The sequence below is a fragment of the Polyodon spathula genome, chromosome 3 (assembly GCF_017654505.1).
Source record: "Polyodon spathula isolate WHYD16114869_AA chromosome 3, ASM1765450v1, whole genome shotgun sequence".
NCBI lineage: Eukaryota > Metazoa > Chordata > Actinopteri > Acipenseriformes > Polyodontidae > Polyodon > Polyodon spathula.
The window spans coordinates 4141688-4164087 of NC_054536.1; the positions used below are offsets into that span (position 1 = coordinate 4141688).

The 22400-nt window shown below is 39.3% G+C and overlaps 1 protein-coding gene across 4 annotated transcripts in view; it reads left to right on the forward strand.

The window, feature by feature from the left end:
• Nucleotides 1-22400, forward strand: part of LOC121310524 (zinc finger MYND domain-containing protein 11-like) — a 39026-nt gene that overhangs the window by 12134 nt on the left and 4492 nt on the right. For 2 of the 4 annotated variants that reach the window (XM_041243645.1, XM_041243648.1), the window contains 10 exons: nucleotides 3315-3474; nucleotides 9847-9870; nucleotides 13428-13589; nucleotides 14217-14294; nucleotides 14707-14799; nucleotides 16043-16130; nucleotides 17294-17349; nucleotides 19724-19801; nucleotides 20281-20399; nucleotides 20714-20921. In XM_041243645.1, coding sequence (XP_041099579.1) covers nucleotides 3315-3474; nucleotides 9847-9870; nucleotides 13428-13589; nucleotides 14217-14294; nucleotides 14707-14799; nucleotides 16043-16130; nucleotides 17294-17349; nucleotides 19724-19801; nucleotides 20281-20399; nucleotides 20714-20921 — 1066 coding nt within the window. The remainder of the gene's footprint in view (nucleotides 1-3314; nucleotides 3475-9846; nucleotides 9871-13427; nucleotides 13590-14216; nucleotides 14295-14706; nucleotides 14800-16042; nucleotides 16131-17293; nucleotides 17350-19723; nucleotides 19802-20280; nucleotides 20400-20713; nucleotides 20922-22400) is intronic. The other 2 variants (XM_041243646.1, XM_041243649.1) reach the window with 2 other exon arrangements.

A 22400-nucleotide genomic window follows, 5' to 3' on the forward strand; every position in this document is an offset into this window, starting at 1 on the left:
CATTACCTTTACAAACAGGTACACAGCGTTTCTGATTTAAGAGCACATTCAAACGTGGAAGGGTTTAAACTGCTATGCAGTGGACATCTTCAGTTAAACCTTGTTATAATGCAGAAAGGCAACGGTCTGAACAGTCTTAATGATAAGTTGATGTACAGTACAGAAATTTAATTTTTATGCAAGTGACCTGTGCTCCCAAAAAGGGCTCATCTCTTCTTTACACAAGTGGTTATCCCTGTAGTGGTGGGAGTATTTACAAGAGACAGACACTAGAGTGAATTGTACTTGAGCAAATCTAGAGTACTTTATTGAAACTGTCAGTGAGCAGACATGCAGTCTGGGAGCTTCAAAGGCCTGGAATGGATTTGTTATGAATGAAATCACAAAAATGTCATATTTTCAGAATGTGAAAGATTTTGTAAAATCACATCCAGCTGTCTTTTAAAAGGAATAATATCACGAGGACACTGAACAATTGTTCAAAGGATCTCTTATTATATCCCTCTGGGGTGCAAATCCCTGGCAGGGTTTCAGTAGTGGTGCCATGCTTTAATGCCTTGCATATAGAGCAGCGGTGTGCAATCACGGTCCTGGAGGGCCGTTCCGCTCCAGGTTTAGCAGGTAAAATGACAGGTAAAACTACTTCAGGGCCTGGATGGAGAAAAACAATTTAGAACAGGGTTAGAACAAAGACCAGGAGTGGAAGGGCCAACTTTGGACTCCCCTCATATAGAGGATACGCCATGAACCATAAAATTAGGCCTCCACTGAAAGCTTCAGTTGTAGAGGATGTTGGAGAGTATCTGAAAGAGAATTCAGAAAAAAAACAAAGCTATACAGTAGAGGAGGTGCCTGTACAGTAGGTGCGTCTGTCTGTAAACCACACTTTAGAGAACTGCTTATCCCAATTGGCGTGAAACTTAGTTTGGCTGTTCTTTAGGTCAAGTTATAGAGAGTAGGAATTATATGTACGTACATACCACCTTAGAGTTCTTCTGAGCAGGGAAGCGCTTTTCAGTTGTTATGAAAGTATCAGAATCTGGGTATATGTGGAGGCAACTCTTCGTGTTTACTGTACTTCCTGGATATTGTAGCTCTACTCGTAGCTTTAGTTTCAGATTTGAAGCTGTGGGATTTTAGCACAGGCTAAAATGTATCCATATAACAACATGCCTTTCTAGCATCCTATCTGTGGTAGCGTGGCAGTGTGTATATGGTGCTCAAGAGGCAGAAAGGACACTCAGGACTTAATAGCTACACGTTTATTTGTTCTTAAAATCAAATTATAAACAAACACAGCTCAACGAGCCAAAATAAAAAGATTAAACAGACAAGTCATGAACACAAAATGAAACAGAAAATCAATCACCCAAATCTGGCACTGTCGCAGTGGATTTTTAAATCAATGGGAAAGAACAAAAAATAAGACTGCTGACTTAAATTCGATTCCATTGATTGAGGTTTGGTGGTATTTCATATAATGTTAAAATAAGCAAATACAATAGCAGGAGGTTCCCATGCTTGTATTTTGAGGCAAAATTGATGTACTTATGACAAATGTAATATGTTAATACCTAATAAAGCACTTTCTTAAATTAAACCATAAGAACAACTTTTGAGATTTATTTAATCTTTTAATTATTTTTTGTGAATAAATCGCAAAACTCAAATTTTTCATCTCCTGTCTGCTACATTAATTCAGACTAGACCACTACCATTATATCTACTTTGTATAGTATTAATGTAATGTTAAATGGCAGTGTAATCCCAATACTGCAATACAATTGATTAGAGAGTGCAAACTTGATATGCAGATTGACTGGCAGTGTTTGTAAAGTGCAGGTTTTTGAAAGTGTAGTGAGACCGTGATTTATTCTGAAACATAATGAACCTCCTGACTTGAACACCGCCTGCCAGTTGTGCCATTTAGTCCTGCCCTCTCCTCTTGTGAAGTGATGCAAATGTTCTGATGGGCTACTTCCATAACAAACAAGGGGGAACATGCAGTCATACAACAAAAAACACATTTAATTGTTATTCAAGAACCATCTGGTGGACTACCAGTACCAACTGTATTTGTCTCTTGGATATGTATCACAATACACATAGTACACATCTCTCACATGATACAATATCATAGAGACATAAAAGGAACTGGTACACCCCTAGCCAGTAACATTATACATATACTGTGTTAAACACATTAATAAAGACGTTTGTATGCTGCAAATGTTTATATACTGTGTTAAAGACATTAATAAAGGTGTTTGTGTGCTGCAAATGTTTATATACTGTGTTAAAGACATTAATAAAGGCGTTTGTGTGCTGCAAATGTTTCAGTTCATACAGCGGGGAAGGAGGTGCCCACTGCATGGGCAGAGATAACGAATTTGGCGATTCATGCAAATCCTCCTCATCAAAACAAATAACACTTGAACTTATGTGCCAGGAAGTGTCGTGACAAGCATTTCAGTCCTTTTGGACATAAAGTAGAACTGAAATAGAACATGAAATGAGCAACTCATTTCTGGCAGCATAGAGTCAGGGGCCTGAGTTACAATATTTTACAATTTTGCTTTTTTGTTTTGTTTTTGTTTTTACATACCAGTAAACAGAACTACTGTAAATGAGTGGAATTAATCATTTTGTTTAAGTGGGATAACAGAATCACTATATATCAATATGCTTTCATTGTAAATGGTTGGCTGGTCTCCCTGCTTCGGCTATTCACCCTCTTCAGCTTATTCAGAATTCTGCAGCTCGTCTGGTATTCTCATGTTACCCCTCTGCTTCGCGCTGTCCATTGGTTACCTATCTCTGCTCGCTTCCAATTCAAGGCTCTTGCTCTTGCCTGTCACTCTCTTCATCATACTGCCCCAGTTCCTCTTCTCTCCTTATGTTCCCTCTCATCCTCTCCACTCATCTGCTGGCTGGCTTGTTATGCCTTCTCTTCACTCTCCTTCTTCCTGTGCTCACTCCTTCTTTTCCCTTGTCCCCCTGTGATGGAACCAGCAAACAGTTATCCTCAGGACTGTTCAGTCTTTTACTGCTTTCCACCGTCTTCTCAAAGCCCACTCATTCAATCTTTATTTTTTTATTTGTAAATTCCTATTTATATATCTTTTCGTGTTTTCCTTTGTTTATTTTGTATATATTATATCTGTTTGTTTTGCATTTTTATTGCATATAACACATTCTTTTATGTTTTGTTTAATTTCTTTTAAGTCACCTTGGATAAAAGCATCTGCTAAATAATTAAATAATAATAATAATAATAATAACGTCATCCTTTGTATGTAAATGTTTGTGTGCAGGTACTTGACGCGAGTGTTCGGCATGCATCCCAAAGAGACCATGCGACAGCTGGGCCAGGCTGTGAAGGACGGGCTGGTTGTGGAGACGCTGACCGTGGGCTGCAAGGGCTCCAAGGCCGGAATCGAGCAGGAAGGATATTGGTTGCCTGGAGACGAGATTGTAAGTGCTACTTCTATTTAAGAGTGGGTCACATGTTTCCTTCTTGTAATGTCAAGTAGTGGAGCTCTTGAATTATTCATAGCTATATATATATTTAAAAAAAAAAAAAAAACATTTAGGGCCTACTGTACATTGTGTTACTTTGTAGATTGCTCTAATGGTTGTTTTGCGAGCTAGTTTTATTTAAAAATATTACAATACTAATTGATTCGTGAAATGGTTGCCATATCAGTCCAGAGATGATAGACAAAGAGAAGATGTGATACCTTTTTTTGGACTAACTAAATAATAATTAATCACAAGCTTTCAAGACCTCAGAGGTCTCTTCTTCAGGTGAAATTAGATTGATGTTTACATTCAAAGAGGACATCAGAACTTTAACAAAAATAACCCATTTTGAATCGCTGTAATGCTATGTTGAAAAATATAAATAAATAAATATGAATAAAATGCAAAACATTGTAACAGTATGTACTAATAATAGTAAAACAGAACAAAACAAAACATCTTATTTGTCTTCAGTGGTTGACCTGAGATTTTGGTAACCAACAAATCACACACACCTATACAACGATTTAAAAAAAAAAAAAAAGCTAGCGTGTGCCACATTATCATTGAAAACTGTATTGTATGAAACATTTTTTGTTAAAGTGCACTTGTGGCAGAGCTCTGCCCTTTAGAAATTGGCAGGGATGAGGTTAAATTCCCCTACCTGCCTGGGTTCATTGTGTTCAGGTGGCTGGGGTTGATTAGATGATTAGTTTAACGATCAATCAGCGCCCAGCCACCTGACATAAAAGGAGGCCTCTGCTTCTCATTTAGGGAGAGGGAGCTGAGGAAGCAGGTTGGTGTTTTGTTTGTATGTTTGAAAGTTTGAATCCAGTGAAGACATTGCCCAGCCTGGAAATTGTTACTTTTGTTATTTTTCTTTTTGTCTTGCTTTATTTGTGTTTAAATCCCTTTATTTTGGCCCTTGTGCCCTTTCATTTTTGTGCTTATTTATAATAAAATAGTTATTTTTTTGAACTACAGACTGTCTCTGGGCCTCTATCCACTCGCCAGCCTGCCACAGCAATATTCACTAATTAATGCACCTCAAGATTGTATTGATAAAACTAAAATCGTACTGATAAAACAAGGAAGCCGTTGCCTCTGGTAACGTTATAGCTAGCTATTTGCTGCTGGATTATTATTATTATTTTTTTTTCTTTTTAGTCAGAATTTTGATGAAGTAATAATTGTCTATCTAATATGAGTTTATTTGTAACACAGGTGAAACCAGGGTTAACATTGTAATAAAACCCAGAGCCGCCATTCTCATTGTCTGTTATCATATCAAACCGGAATGTTGAACAGTTACTTCATTTTACACCTGGTCTATAAAGTAAACTCCATACCTTTTAAATTGTACCCACGCTGTTCTGGTACTGTAGGTACAGTGTTTGTACTTCAGTACTGTCCAATAGGATATGTGTGGGCCTCGTGCGTATCTACATGGGGCGGTACAAACCTTAGTCAAAACATTTATTTATCATAATATACCAAAAAACCAAAAAAAAATGTTTTTTTTATTTTTAAATTCTACCTTTAAGAGGTAATTCTTCAACAATAGAACATTTTTTAAATAAATGATAACATTTTAAGTACATGTACCTGGGGTAAACTAAAGGGATTTGTCATTCATAGTTTTAATATGAATTATTGAACCTATAGTTTATCTCAACATAACCAACTACTGGACATGGGAAAACAGTAAACAGGTTTCATAACAACAAAAACATTGATTAACAGATGTGGCATATTGTTTTTTTTTTTTTTATGTGATTTTCTTTATTGCTTTTATTCAAGCTTGCAATTCAACAGCTGAAATCACTCCATATCCAGTGTCCAATCAACTGTCTCACTAATTAGGTGCTTAAGTGCATGTGCTTCAGTCTTAGTCACTCAAGTGTGTCGTGGTCAAGGATGAATGATCGAGTGATTAAAAAGAAACCAAAAACATTTTGTCAAGGTCCATCATTTATATATAAATGTGTTATAATAGTTTCTTTTGATGCTCGGTATGTATGTATGTCTCTATCCACATGTACTGTTTTTAAACACAGCATTTTTCCTTACAGTACAGTGATTCAGAATGGGTTATTTTTGTTAAAGTGCTGATGCCACCTTTTGAATGTAAACGTAAGTCTCTCTTTTCTAATTTCACCTGAAGAAAAGAGACCCATGAGGTCTTCAAAGCATGACTAATTATTGTTTAGTTAGTCCAATCATCTCTTCTTCTCTTTGTGTTAAATAATAATTGATCTTCATTAGGAGATATAGACATTACAAACAAGATTATTATCTAATAATTATATTTGCAATACAAAGTGGGCTAATACTATTTGAAGAAGTTAGGGAGCATGATTTGGTGTGGTACCCAGGCTGCCTGTAATAGTATGTTGTTGTGTCTGATTGAGGGTTAGTGTTTATGGTGTTTTATAGGTACAACAGCAACGTGGGGTGAGCCAAATATTTAGATCAACAACTGGAGATATTCTATAACTAAAATGAAAGGAAACTTGTTACCACATGTGAGTCACTACACTTCCAACACAAATCAATTATTTCAACGTACAATATACTGACATCCCTTTCAGTAAAATCACCACGTTTGTAACGAAGTGCCACCACCCTCTCTGCCATGTTGGTTTAAATCACTCCTATTTGAGCAGTAATAGTTTTTTAACAGTGTCTAAACCAGGGGTGTCAATTCAGCTCCTGGAGGGCCACAGTATCTTCTGGCTTTCATTCCACACAAGCTCTCAGTTACTTAGCTGGTCTAATTATTTGATTAATTGGACACATTTAACACTTCTCTTCAGTGTTTCATAGGTAGTGTACCTTGAATCAAGTGCCTTTTTAAAACCATCAACTGTAAAAGACCTTGAAACATATTAAAAAAGTCAAATTGAACAAATAATTAGATCAATTATGTTAATTGAGAGCTTAAGTTGGAATGAAAAGCAGAAGACCCTGCGGCCGTCGAGGATTGGAGTTTGACACCTCTGCTCTAAACCCTTCAGGATTTATTTGTCTCAGGAGTGATTTGAAATTGCCTTGCGTGTTCAGATGTATTTGACTTTGTTATGAATGTGCAATTAACAGATTTCTTTCCCTTTTGAATTAAAATTAAAAGTTTGCTAAAAAAAAATAAATGAGATGCCCCTTCAAAACAGAAGCAGCATTTTCAGATTTTAAATGAATGGAATGTGTTCACAATATATGTTGCATACTTTTTTCTTTCTTATAAAATCCTTTCTTTTTTCGGATTGCTTGTCCCTTCCTCTCCTTTTCATCTCCACTCTCAGCAAGACTGCTGTAGCATACAGGAAGCCTGCATAGAAACCAATGCATTCAGTGTTGCTTGGGGTTTTACTTCAAGATCAGTGAATTCAAAATTGTATTCATATATTTTATTATATGCAGAAAATCAGATGGGGGGGCAAATACTGTATATTGCTGTGAAAAAGTATTTGCCCCCTGTCTGATTTTCTGCATTTTTACATATTTTTGACACTGAATGTTATCAGATCTTCTTCAACCAAAATCTAATATTAGACAAAAGGGACCCTGAGTGAACAAATAACACAAACATTTTGATATTTATTTATTAAAGAAAGTTATGCAACACCCAATGCCCTTGTGTGAAAAAGTAATCGCCCCCTCTAACTCAATAACTGCTTACACCACCTTTAGCAGCAGTAACTGCAACCAAACGCTTCCTGTAACTATTAGAACATAATAACATAAGAATCATTGATCAGTCTCTCACAGCACCGTGGAGGAATTTTGGCCCACTCCTTTGTGCAGAACTGCTAAAACTCAGTAACATTTGTGGGTTTTCGAGCATAAACTGCATGTTTCAGGTCATGCCACAACATCGCAGTGGGGTTTAGGTCAAGACTTTGACTAGGCCATTCCAAAACTTTACATTTCTTGTTTTTCAACCATTCTGATGTAGACTTGCTTGTGTCTTTCGGATCATTGCCTTGCTGCATGACCCAGCTGTGCTTCAGCTTCAGATCACGGATGGATGGCTTGTCATTCTCCTATAGAATTCTCTGATACAGTGCAGAATTCATGGTTCCTTCAATGATGACAAGTCATCCAGGTCCTGATACAGCAAAACTTCTGTAATTCACAACACTACCACCACCATGCTTGACCGTTGGTATGAGGTTCTTGCTGTGGAATGCAGTGTTTGGTTTTCGCCAGACATAACGGGGCCCATGTTGGTCAAAAAGTTCCACTTTTGACGACTCTGTCCATAGAACATTGTTCCAGAACTCTTGAGGATCATCCAGGTGCTTTTTGGCAAACTTGAGACGAGAATTCATGTTCTTCTTAGTGAGCAGTGGTTTCTGCCTTGCTACTCTGTCATGAATCCCAGTTTTGCCCAGTGTCTTTCTGATGGTGGAGTCATGAACACTGACCCAAGCGGAGCTGAGAGAGGCCTGCAGATCTCTGGATGTTGGTCTAGGGTTCTTTGTGACTTCCTGGATGATTTTACACCTTGCTCTTGGAGAGATTTTGATAGGATGTACAGTCCTGGGAAGACTCACTACTGTCCCAAACTTTCTCCATTTGGACAATATGGCTCTGACTGGTTTGCTGGAGCCCCAGAGCCTTAAAAATGGCTTCATAACCCTTTCTAGACTGATAGGCATCAACAACTTTTTTTTCCGGAGGTCTTCAGGAATTTATTTTGATCGTGGCATGATGTGCCCCTAGAACCTGTGTGCTGACAACTTCACTCTGATGGTAAGGGCCAAAGTTAGTATTGGGCAGGGATGGCTGAAATCAGGCCTGATTGTTAACCAAAGTATTCAAACAGCTGACCCTAATTATCCCTTTAATTGGGTTGAGTTAACTAGGAGGGGGCAATAACTTCATCACACCTGAAGATTGCATGTTTGATTACCTTGCACACCAAACAAATAAAAGAAGCACCAAACTTTGTTGTCATTTTTTCTCTCATAAATATATACTATATACTACTACAACCCAGAAAAAGATCTGACCAAAAATGCAGGAAATCAGACAGGTGGCAAATACTTTCACGGCATTGTGTGTGTGTGTGTGTGTGTATATATATATATATATATATATATATATATATATATATATATATATATATATATATATATATATATATATATATATATATATATATATAATCTTCAAAAGAGAAGATAGTGAAGTACTGCCACAGCTTAGTAAAAATTTGCCATTTTTATTGTTTATTATAGCTAACAAGCTGAAGGCAGCTATACATTATTCTGTGTGTTTGAAAACTATAAATGAATATATAAAAAAGCCAGGGGAGTTTGTTAACACACCACACATCCTAGAAACTGTTGCAGCACAATATCTGTAGGAACAAGTGCTGTAAACAGCTGTGCGACTACGGCAAAGACAGACAGTCTGCCTACAAATTGATAGCCTTCTGACAGCTTTACAAAGCAGCCCACAGGCACTCGCAAAAAAGGGTTCCATTGTCATTTCATTGTTCAGTACATGGTTACCTGTTTTATGCAAGATTAACACTTTTTGTATTGGGTTGAAAACCCTCAACCAGTTGTATTCGTAGTTGTTTTCTGTGATCCTTACTACATTGATGTGTTTAGTCTGAACTCTGCAAATAAATGGCATGCCTTGCAAACAAAGGGTATGCAAAGATCCCTTTGTACGGTGAAAGCTTATCACGAGCTGCTTTCTGGGGACATCTTCTGGTGCCAATCGCTCCAGCAGCTTTTGTATTGAAAAGTGAGCTGTTGTTGCATTCTAGTTCTCGGTCAGACACTTGACTAGAAAAGCTGATTAGCTGCCATCTCTGTCTGTGAAAAGTCCGTTGTATGACCTCATTGTAGCTTGGGGAAGGGTCTAGATTGTACATGCAGCTTCATTTAAATCTCTCTAGTGTCTGTCAAACTGAAGTGTTTGTTTTATATAGCAATGAGTCTGTTTCTAATTTGAGGCACTTATTTAAAAAAAAAATAAAAAATCTGAGCCAAAAACATTTTCTTTTGTCTTCCTTTACATATTCTGTGATTGTATTTCTCGGTAGAATTCACATTTGGAGCACAGCAAGCACTGTATACAGTAGGGCTGCCAGTACATGTAATAGCAATGTAGTGTTATTCTGTACATGATTCATTAAATACCCTGTACTGTTCTTCCATTGCATGCACTTGTTTTAGGATGCAATGCTAGTCCTGTATAAAGTAGATTTGTTCTGCAATATGGTTTATAACATTAAAAATGGTTAGCGCAGCTCAGCAGCGTGACAGGATTTTAAAACAGGTTTTTTTGGATCATTTGCTATCACAGGAGCAGGGGACTGAAGGCAGTAAGGTAAGGGCATGTCATTGTATTTCTTTACTAACAGTCACTTCTTATACGTTTATACGTGCTCGCTGCCTCGCTACATTATGACCACCGCTAGTTGTTCACCTCGACAGTGCTTTTTATCTTGATAGTCAGTGATGAAGCAGCTTACTACTGACCATTCCCATGTGTATGTGTTGTACTCTGTGGGGGTTGGGCCCTGAAAATGGGGCATTCCGATGGCATTCACCTGTACATAATGCCTCTAAAGTGAGCAAGACAAGCAAAGAAAATGCAGTGTTAGAAACATTCCAATTGAAATAAAAATGCAATCAAATAAATAGTGCGTGGCAGTCGATCTGTGGCAGGTGGTGAACACATACAAACTGTAGTAGTAATAGCAGTAGTGGATGTACTAATAGCCTTTCTGTAAGGCAGCTCCCAGTGTGCCCATACAAGCATGTGTTTTTTACAAACCCAGGTAAAAGTGGTTTCGGTGACACAGTGGATTTCAGCTCGGGGGGGGCTTTTCAAATCCGATTAGATACATCTCAATTTAGGCCTCAGCTGACCGTGGGGTGGGGATGCCCACATTCCCCTATCTACTCTCCATGTCACACCACAGCATCCAGAGCCCTCAATATTGCACCTTTCACCAGTTAAGCAATTTGAAAAAGTAAGAGCTTTGTAATAATCCGTCTCTATGCTCTACTAGGCAAGAGCTGCAGAATCAGGACAGATCAGTTAGAGATACAGATGCAACCCTCCATTGCAACCATGAAAAGGAGCAATGGTCTTAAAAGGCTTGTAGCAAACTAAATGTGTTCACAAGTCATGCCTGTTGTGCACTTCAATGTCCTACCTAGTGCAGTTTGAAAGAAACATGTTACAGCAAACCTGTATTTTCATTTAAAAGAGTGATATCTAGTGGTACATTAAGTACTGAGTTTCCATGCCTTACACAGGAAACCTGTTATACTTGCAACTCCTAGGTCATTTTGCCTCCATATTGTCTTCTGGGGCAAAGCATGTTACTGGCTGAAAGCATGTCAGTCATCAGGGAAAGCAACTGGTTGGTTATAATATTTATTATATAGAATGGCAGGAAATAAGTTATTGATGGGATGGGAACAATTTCACCACCTAGGAGGTGCAACACTAGCTGAAAGCATAGTTTTCAAAGATAATTATTTAACCTAGTGCAGTACCAGATGTCATGTTTTAAAGTAAAAAAAAATGTTTGCCACAATATGTGTTTCTTTCAAAACTGCACATGAGACCAACTGTACATAACAAATTGCAGGGCATAACAGGTAAGATGAATGGAATTATTAGCTACAGCTGCTTTAATAGAAAGTGAGTCCTAATAGAGAACTCCTGAGATTGCCTCTATGTTGAAAATGGACAGGGAGAGTGGGCTGAATAAGGATCTGGTCTGTATAAGGAGCTAGTCACAAGCTGACTGCATGTGTTACAAGCCTGTGAGATGAACTGGTAAAACAACGATTTAATCCTTTCCCTGCGGTTCAGAGCAGCCTCCCAGCGGGCTCGGCTCAGTGTGCATGAGGTTACATGCAGGGCACCCTTTCAGTGTCAGTGCAAGGGTTATAAAGAGTATCTACCGCCTGTTAAAGGGCTTAGCAAAACTCTTTCACTAGAGCAGTGGTGCCAAACTCTGGCCGTTTGAGATTCATTTCAGTCTGGGGTTTTGGTCCAGCCTGGTCCTAAATTAGTTAATGGACCCATAGCACATTCAGTGAACTAATTTAGGACCTTGTTGGAGTGAAAGCATTAACTGGAACAGATCTCCAAAGCCACCCATGCACTTGGATTAAGCTCAGCTGCTGGTTATTGTTCTGCTATCATAGCAAGTAGGGATTTTTACAGCAAGAGTCTACGTGCCTGAACGTCTGCCATTGACAAGGGATTACTTGTGGGTTGGTGCTGATACATGTATAACTTTGATGATAGTATTTACACATTTACAAAAATAACCTCGACACAACTTGTAAAGTGTAGTGTTTGCCTGTAGCGCTGTCTAGAATTGAAGTTATATTTTGAAAGTTGCGAGTTGTGTGGCATAATGTAGGTCAATAATCAAGTGTCATTACTGGCTGTTTTCAAATTCAAAACGTCCTGTGCTCAAAGAGCATCAGACACTACTGCATCGGACATCTTGGGCTGAGGGAACACAAAGCCACTATTACTACGTTTCCATGAACCACGTAGCCCGGGTACATGCTCAAGAGGACCCCCCACCTCTCTCTTCATGTTTTTAAATGACTCGAGGTGGCTCTCCATCGGATGGGTTTCAAGTAATTGTAGAACAGCATTGCCAAGTGTGAAAACTTTAACAATATAAAGTCAACACGAAAATGCTTAATTTGCTTCAAAATAATTTCAAAACGGTTACTAGACTAGCAAACACTGGTAAGATCAGCTCAGTTTTCTACGGCACAGAACTAATTTATTTTAACGTTTTGTTTTGCTTATGGACTTTGCTATACCTGTATAGCGGTTGTCTTCAGTAATAGTTGTATATACAATGTGTCAACAATAACAATAATTTTTTTTTAATCCTTTGATGGAAATGTCTGGTCTAATAGTGTTTTCAAGCAAACTGGCTTCATCACAGCCATTCTCATAGCCACTTTGACATCAGACACATTATCCTTTTCTGCATACCAGTCATCACTTTTTTTCACCAACTCAAGTTGTCCATCAACTCGAGTTCTGGGAGAATTCAGGCCGATTGGAGCACAGTGAAGTCGGCTCAAGTTGGCTGTCCATGGAAACAAGGTATTTTCCAGGAAGAGTTGCTTGAAACTTGGTTCCAGGAGCCTGGGAGGCCTAGTTTAAGGCAGCTTTGCTGGATCAAAACCCAAGTCTCCCCTGGTGTGCCACGCAGTGGCCTGAAACCTAGTCTACTGAAACCAAGTTCCAAGCCACAAAGTGTCTTTGTGTTCCCACAGCCTTAGTGTTGAGAGATCCCTCAATACTAACAGGATATCGGCTAGTATTGGTAAAAGTGCTTTCATAGAAGAGGAGCACTTTGAAAAAGTCAGTATGTTTCTCAGTGATACTATGTTTTTGACTAACTGTTTGCTGCAGCGTAAAATATTGCACCACTTTTTTTCTTAATAAAGTAAAATTAATATTAACGGTTTCATTATAACAAATACAGTACCCAACTCTGAATGTTAAAGTACTCTGAGCACACTTTGTGTATTTGTGTACAGTATATGTAATGTCATATGTGTAAAATGATATATTTACTTCCTTTCAGAAACACATGCCACAAATTTTGGAGAAAAAGTCCAATACTAATTTAAGGTCTATAATTAAAACGGGTTGCACTTCACAATACATGTGGTAATTTAGCTACATGTAATGCGAATATCATTATCTATTGATTTCCAGCGAGGGGAAAAAAAAAAGTGTGTGTGTGTGTGTTTTGTTTTTTGACATGTCACTTAGTGTAAAGTGTTTCTAAGAGAAGAAAAACACAGAGCTGGAAGTGATAATGGCAGAGAAGCAAGCGAGTGGTTCTCCAGGCCCAAATGAGGCTAATGTTTGTTTTTCAGGAGTGGGAGTCAGAAAGCCATGACTGGTACTGCTTTGAGTGCCACCTCCCGGGAGATGTGCTGGCCTGCGACTCGTGCTTCCGGGTCTACCATCTCAAATGCATGTCAGAAGAGTGGAAGCCGAGGGAGAGCAGCGCGCATTGGCATTGCACTGTCTGCAGGGTGAGCACTGGCATTGCACCGTCTGCAGAGCGAGCACCGGCATTGCACCGTCTGCAGGGCGAGCACCGGCATTGCACCGTCTGCAGGGCGAGCACCGGCATTGCACCGTCTGCAGGGCGAGCACCGGCATTGCACCGTCTGCAGGGCGAGCACCGGCATTGCACCGTCTGCAGGGCGAGCACCGGCATTGCACCGTCTGCAGGGCGAGCACCGGCATTGCACCGTCTGCAGGGCGAGCACCGGCATTGCACCGTCTGCAGGGCGAGCACCGGCATTGCACCGTCTGCAGGGCGAGCACCGGCATTGCACCGTCTGTTTAAAAAGAGACGGCTCTCCTGGCATGAAGCAACGGAGTAGCCATACAGTTCCTCATATCAAGCAACTGCTAAAAAAAGAATGAAATGTTACAAACCTAGAAAGCATGGTTCTTTCATAACCAGTTTTAGACATGCATAGCGAATAGCACTACAATAAAGGCAACTAATGTATTCCCCAATGATGTAATTAACTGCTGGGGTTAAGCATATTTACTATGAGTGCCAGTCTCCTTTCATCAAGGTAAATATAGTATGTTTCAGTGTGATTATGTATGACATATTAACCATGTGTGTTATTTCTTTTTAACAGACTAGCAAAAAGAAGAGTTGTAATAAACAGGAAATGAGCAAATACCTGCGGTTCATTGTGCAGCGCATGAAGGAGAGGGTGAGTATTCAGGAACAGAACAGGATTGCATACAGGGCAGTATGCTGGAGGAATCCCAGCATAGATTTAGGGGATTGAATACAGGGCAGTATGCTGGAGGAATCCCAGCTGGGATTGAGGGGATTGAATACAGAGCAGTATGCTGGAGGAATCCCAGCTGGGATTGAGGGGATTGAATACAGGGCAGTATGCTGGAGGAATCAGTAAACTGTACATGCACTGTTATGGTGTAAGGACCAATTCATTTATTCTCAGACAGACAGATAGATGGCTGAATAACAAGGCAACACTGTAATTAAAGGGTTTTTACAATGTGAATGGAGATTGCTTTCTGATAGAATTGCAGGTTGGACATGTTTTAATGTTACACATTGTAAATAGTAACTTGCTGCTGTCAATCTGTAATTTACAGGCAATAGACTTGAATAAGAAAGGGAAAGATTGCAAGCACCTGATGTACAAAAGGCTGATTCACACGCCGCTGGATGTTTCAAACATACAAGAGGTGGGTAAGAGATACAGTGCTTTCACATGTGGAGTGTGACTGTTCTAACATTCCACTGTAAGAGATACACTGCTTAGAACCTGCCAATGCTTATCCCTCAGTCCATATTCACAAATAGATACATGTCTTATTTATACTATTCTTAGTATTTTTTGCAGTTGTTTTTTTGTAATTGTTTTCCAGGACCCCCTTGTAAATGAGGCCTCGGTCTGAATGGGTAAATCTCCTGGTTAAATAAATAAAACAAATGGTACCGTAGATCAAATAATGATATTTCCGGTTTCTGACATGCAGCACTTGTTTTGATGAATGAAATATTGTTTCACGTTCATGTTCTAGATTGTTATTGGCTCCTGTAACACAGGTTAAAGCTTTGTGAATAGGGCCAGATGGAAAAACAATGGAAGCACGTGTGTGGTAAACAGCCACCAAGAAATGACATTGAAATAGATTGAAGTAGGGGAAGCTGCAGCATTACAGGCTACAGAGCAGTGTAACCCTTCCCATATAAAATCCATTCATTACTAAGAAATTAAGCATGTCTCATTGTGACTGCTCATGCCAGACAGAGTCCTTTTAATGGAGTCTCTAGTATTTTTCTCTTTATCTGTCTTTATTTTTAACTTCTAATTAAGAGTTAATACACTGGCAGCTGAAGCTACACGCTCTTAAAACAGCAATATAACATGGAAGGTTTATATTTGTAAGTATTCAAAAATGTAATAACATGTTTTAAATAATCCTCCCAAATAATCAGTACATTCAGTTGACAGGTTATTTTAGTTGCTATTGTCCTCTGGTGGATGATGTGGGTACTACTGAAATGTATTGTCCAGTTTTAAAACACGGTACAGTATTACAAGTGAAGAATGCAATCGCAGTGCATAGTGTTCTTGCAAGCACAAACCTAATACACCCAACAGGGCTTTTAGTTGAGTTTTGTTTGGGTTGAGTTTGTGGATATTTATGCCTGTGCTATTGGGCCAATTTTCCCCCACTTTGCTCTAATGATAAGCCATCATTTGTTTACATTTAAAAGTAACTGTAATAACATGAATTGTTTTATATGTTCCCATTACCCGTAGCTGGCATATGCTGTAATTTCATATTGGATGTGCCTTTAACCTGGCAGTTTAATGGGTGAAGTGAAGGGGGCGTTTTCAACACAGCTTAATAAAGGGAAGTGGAAAATCCAGCCCGATGTATCCATCGTTTTCATTTGAATTTCTCTTTTGCGTTTCAGAATGTCAATGAAGGCAAATATAAAAGTTTTGAAGAGTTCAAAGCTGACGCCAAGCTGATCGTCCACAACACAGCAATTCTGTATGGAGGTGAGAGAGTAGTCACTGCTCATAAAGCTAATGACAGTATAATAGCACCACTCAGTATCCAATTTTAAGGGCATACTCACCTAAACGAGTCTCTTCATGATTTAGTGAATTGTATAACAAGGCCATAATGTTTTTGTTTTTTTCCCCCAGTTAGCACAGCACTTGACTAAAACTACTGTACAATACTTTGAGTTTGAATTATTGAGTTTGAAAAGGGTAGCTGCAAGACTCTGATATTAAGCAAATGTGTAACAAAAATGAAAACCCTAAATTGAAATACAAACAGGTGATTAATTATATGACTTATACCACACTTCATCATATCCTTAGAACAGACTTCCTCTCAGCTCTGCATGCTGTCCACTTCATCAGAACAGAGACTTCCTGTCAGCTCTGCATGCTGTCCACTTTTCATCAGAACAGTGACTTCCTCTCAGCTCTACATGCTGTCCACTTCATTAGAACAGAGACTTCCTCTCAGCTCCGCATGCTGTCCACTTTTCATTAGAACAGAGACTTCTCGGCTCTACATGGTGTCCACTTTTCATTAGAACAGAGACTTCCTCTCAACACTACATGCTGTCCACTTTTCATTAGAACAGAGACTTCTCGGCTCTACATGCTGTCCACTTTTCATTAGAACAGACACTTCCTCTCGGTTTTACATGCTGTCCACTTTTCATTAGAACAGACTTCCTGTCGGCTGTACATGCTGTCTACTTTTCATTAGAACAGAGACTTCTCGGCTCTATGTGATGTTTTCATTTTTTCATTTTTAAAAGTAGTTGCATTGCCCTTGTTCTTTGAGGAAAGGGATGATCATTTTAGAGCCCTATGTGAGTGCAGTAGCCAAAGAAAAAGTTCTAGAAGAATAAAACAATTATAGTTGTAAAAACTAGCAAGAAACCCCTGAATCGCTGGACAGAGCCATAGCAACAGCATGGCTGGAAGTATGATAAAGCATGGGAAGATGGAGGTAGGAGTGCTCTACTGTACCGGAATAACATGCACTATAGAGCCTTTTATTAGGGGATCTTCAAAAGCCGTACACAGTTTTCATTTGCAGCGGTCTGTATATTATTATTATTATTATTATTATTATTATTATTATTATTATTATTATTATTATTATTGTTGTTGTTGTTGTTGTATTTGATTTGCAGTTCACAGTGACCAGGCTGAAAGAGCGAGGCTGCTCTACAGTGACACATGCCATGAGGTAATGCAACACAATGCACGTTGTTACCATGACAATTCTACTCGGTTCCTATGGACGTATAAAAACAATGCTGTGTGATGTTCCAGTTCATTTTCCACACTTGAATGGTATGGTAAAGCTAGATAACAGATCATGGTTAAAACAGATCATTTCAAGGAACCTGGGGTATAAATTAGAAACCTTCCAACCTGAGGCATGGACCTATTACCCACTAACAATACATTACCACCACCAAATACAGAGCAAGACTGCTATTACCCACTAAAAATCCATTACCACCACCAAATACAGAACAAGACTGCAGTTACCCGCTATCAATACATTACCACCACCAAATACAGAGCAAGACTGCTGTTACCCACTATCAATACATTACCACCACCAAATACAGAGCAAGACTGCTAACAATACATTACCACCACCAAATACAGAGCAAGACTGCTTTTACCCACTAACAATACATTACCACCACCAAATACAGAGCAAGACTGCTAACAATACATTACCACCACCAAATACAGAGCAAGACTGCTTTTACCCACTAACAATACATTACCACCACCAAATACAGAGCAAGACTGCAGTTACCCATTACTATCAATACATTACCACCACCAAATACAGAGCAAGACTGCTAACAATACATTACCACCACCAAATACAGAGCAAGACTGCTAACAATACATTACCACCACCAAATACAGAGCAAGACTGCTATTACCCACTAACAATACATTACCACCACCAAATACAGAGCAAGACTGCTAACAATACATTACCACCACCAAATACAGAGCAAGACTGCTATTACCCACTAACAATACATTACCACCACCAAATACAGAGCAAGACTGCTAACAATACATTACCACCACCAAATACAGAGCAAGACTGCTATTACCCACTAACAATACATTACCACCACCAAATACAGAGCAAGACTGCTATTACCCACTAACAATACATTACCACCACCAAATACAGAGCAAGACTGCTAACAATACATTACCACCACCAAATACAGAGCAAGACTGCTATTACCCACTAACAATACATTACCACCAACAAATACAGAGCAAGACTGCTAACAATACATTACCACCACCAAATACAGAGCAAGACTGCTAACAATACATTACCACCACCAAATACAGAGCAAGACTGCTATTACCCACTAACAATACATTACCACCACCAAATACAGAGCAAGACTGCTAACAATACATTACCACCACCAAATACAGAGCAAGACTGCTATTACCCACTAACAATACATTACCACCACCAAATACAGAGCAAGACTGCTAACAATACATTACCACCACCAAATACAGAGCAAGACTGCTATTACCCACTAACAATACATTACCACCACCAAATACAGAGCAAGACTGCTAACAATACATTACCACCACCAAATACAGAGCAAGACTGCTATTACCCACTAACAATACATTACCACCACCAAATACAGAGCAAGACTGCTAACAATACATTACCACCACCAAATACAGAGCAAGACTGCTTTTACCCACTAACAATACATTACCACCACCAAATACAGAGCAAGACTGCTAACAATACATTACCACCACCAAATACAGAGCAAGACTGCTAACAATACATTACCACCACCAAATACAGAGCAAGACTGCTATTACCCACTAACAATACCCGTGTGGTAAGGAAATCTGTGCAACTGAATGTATAAAGTAATGTACATACAAATATACATTTGTTTTCTGCAAGCCTTTAAAGCTCCAATTTTCAGCCCTTTTTGCCTTGGCAGTGTAAAACAAGGGTGTTTATATTTGGTTCATTTTGTGAAGACTACAGTTTTAAGATGCTGTTCTGCTCCTTTGGGAGATGAAAGTGCTGCCAGCCTCACTGTGTTGCTGATTGTAATGATGTAGATTTGAACAGTGAGAGCTGACAGAAGAGACAGCACATCAGAAACATCTGTCAGAACTGCTGTGCTGCTGAGGGCGAGAGGTAGCCTCACTTTGTGCTTCTCAGTTCGGCAGTAACTAGTGCAGGCACCATCGGATTATAAAGAGCAGACACCATCAGATTATAAAGATCACATTTTTCAGTTTCTAAAAACTTTGAATACATACTGTAATATTATCAAGAGAAACCTTAGGAAGTTCTGCAAGTAGCAAGAAAATAGAATTGTGACAGCATCTGTACATTTGCTTTATATTGGGAAAAGCATTCTCCTATGCATTATGTGTCTTCCATATGTTACGATATAAAGACTAGAAGAGATTTTGTTTATCTGGCCCACGGTGAGGTCGCCATGCATGAAAGGGTTAATAAAATTCTTGGACTTCAGCAATAAACTGAATCCTGCCTTTTTTCCTTTTGTTTTTAGCTGAATGAACTGCAGCTCTGCAAAAACTGTTTCTATTTGTCAAATGCACGACCTGATAGCTGGTTTTGCTACCCGTGCGTAAGTACTGATTAAAGTCATTTTTTGTATTCACTGTCAAGTTTATAAACTGCAGCATTGCACAGCCCTGTCAGTGTTCAGTGTCTACGTTAGACTGTAGATCATAAAGCAGTAAATGTGGAGTTCTTTGACTTCTGCTTTTCGTGGAATAAAAAGGCTTCCATCAAAAATAAATTAAGAGTGACTTCTAGATTCTTATGAGGGATATGGAGGATTGCATCGAGGAACAAGATAACACAGGTACACAAAACATACCAAGTGCTACAGTATGTAACATCAGTGCAATCTTTAAAGAGGAAAGAAGTCATGCTATAGTAACTTACCTTTTGTAAGATTATGTAATTGTATCAAATCATTTTTTTCTATGTTGTAATACTGGATATTTTACAGATTTTTATATGTCAACTTTATTCTTTTTTTTTTTTTTTAAGTTATTATTTATGTTGAAAATGAAACCGATTTATTCTCCTTTTCTTTAGATGCCGAATCACGAATTAGTTTGGGCCAAAATGAAGGGGTTTGGATACTGGCCAGCAAAAGTGTTACAAAGAGAAGACAGTCAAGTGGATGTGCGATTCTTTGGTCACCAACATCAGAGGTGAGAAAAGCTTTCCTAAACAGAAGTTGTTTATTATTTATTTTTATTGCAAAACTGTTTATTAGTTAGTGCTGCATGTAAGTAATCAATAACCAACACTTCAACTCAGAACTCAGATACCCACTGGCCCTTAAATCAAAGTTTATGGTTGCATTAGTTGTGCAAAGTGATAAAAAGTATCCATACAAATATTCTAAAAGTTTCAAATGCTTGATGGTTTTATAGAATTTTTTTCTGCAAAGTAATCTTCAGAGCTGACAGACACGGAGAGTCCGGTTGTTTTAATCAATGCATCTGTGGTGTTGATTACTTAGGGCATGGATTCCCTCAGACAACATCCAGGATATCAAGGTGAATGTGCAGCAGCTGCAGGTGAAGCGCAGCATGGGCTGGAAGAAGGCCTGCGACGAGCTGCAGCTGCACCAGCGCTTCCTGCGAGAGGGGAGGCTCTGGAAAACCAAGGTGGAGGACAGACACGAGGAAGAGGCAGAGTCCGGCATCTCCTCTACCAGCAACGAACAGGTCTGCAGAGACATCCGCAGGGCTGAGTACAAGTGTGGATATTATAGGTGATACACCACAGGGCTGGGAGTGCACCGTGTACAAGTGTGGCTATTATAGGGGATACACCACAGAGCTGGGAATGTACTGTGTACAAGTGTGGATATTATAGGTGATACACCACAGAGCTGGGAATGCACTGTGTACAAGTGTGGATGTTATAGGGGATACACCACAGGGCTCGGAATGCACCATGTACAAGTGTGGATATTATAGGGGATACACCACAGAGCTGGGAATGCACTGTGTACAAGTGTGGATATTATAGGGGATGCACCACAGGGCTGGGAATGCACTGTGCACACGTGTGGATATTATAGGGGATACACCACAGGGCTGGGAATGCACTGTGTACAAGTGTAGATATTATAGGTGATACACCACAGAGCTGGGAATGCACTGTGCAGAAGTGTGGATATTATAGGTGATACACCACAGGGCTGGGAATGCACTGTGTACAAAAAAAAGGTAACTTTTCCACTTGTGGATTATTTTAATTAGCAATTTTTAAACTAGAAATATTCTGGCTAAACGGCGGTCGGGAGTTCAGTTTGAAGCGACATACAAGCAAACCAAGTGCGAGAAGGAGAGCGGGTCGGGAGAGGGGAAGAGCGGGGAGCGGGGCTGAAGCAGAGCTGAAGCGTCTCATCTCCCGGGGAAAGCTGCAGCTCCTCTCGCAGCAGAAAAGTAAATACATTAGGAAAGATAACCACGTAATAGGCCTAATGTTTATTTAGTTATAAAACGAATGCTGAATTAGATGTCTGTGTTATAAAGTGCCAGCGGGAGAGACAGAAAAAAGTTAGACTGAGAAGTTGTTTACAGTTTGAACAACACTGGTGCTGTATTTACTGTAGAAAATTGCATGGATCACTAGTGTAGGGAATTGGGGGACATGCTGTAGTAGCGTTATAATCAAGAGCCTTATAGCGAGGGAGCACTGTGTGTGTGTGTAAAATATACAGCTCTGGAAAAAATTGAGACCACTGCAAAATTATCAGTTTCTGTGGTTTTACTATTTATAGGTATGTGTTTGGGTAAAATGAACATTTTTGTTTTATTCTATAAACTACTGACAACATTTCTCCCAAATTGCAAACAAAAATATTGTCATTTAGAGCATTTATTTGCAGAAAATGACAACTGGTCAAAATAACAAAAAAGATGCAGTGTTGTCAACTCTGAGGATTGGTTTTTCCAGCAGGACAATGCTCTGTGCCACACAGCCAGGTCAATCAAGGTGTGGGTGGACCACCAGATCAAGACCCTGTCATGGCCAGCCCAATCTCCAGACCTGAACCCCATTGAAAACCTCTGGAATGTAATCAAGAGGAAGATGGATGGTCACTAGCCATCAAACAAAGCCGAGCTGCTTGAATTTTTGCGCCAGGAGTGGCACAAAGTCAACCAAAACATCAATTTGAAAGACTGGTGGAGAGC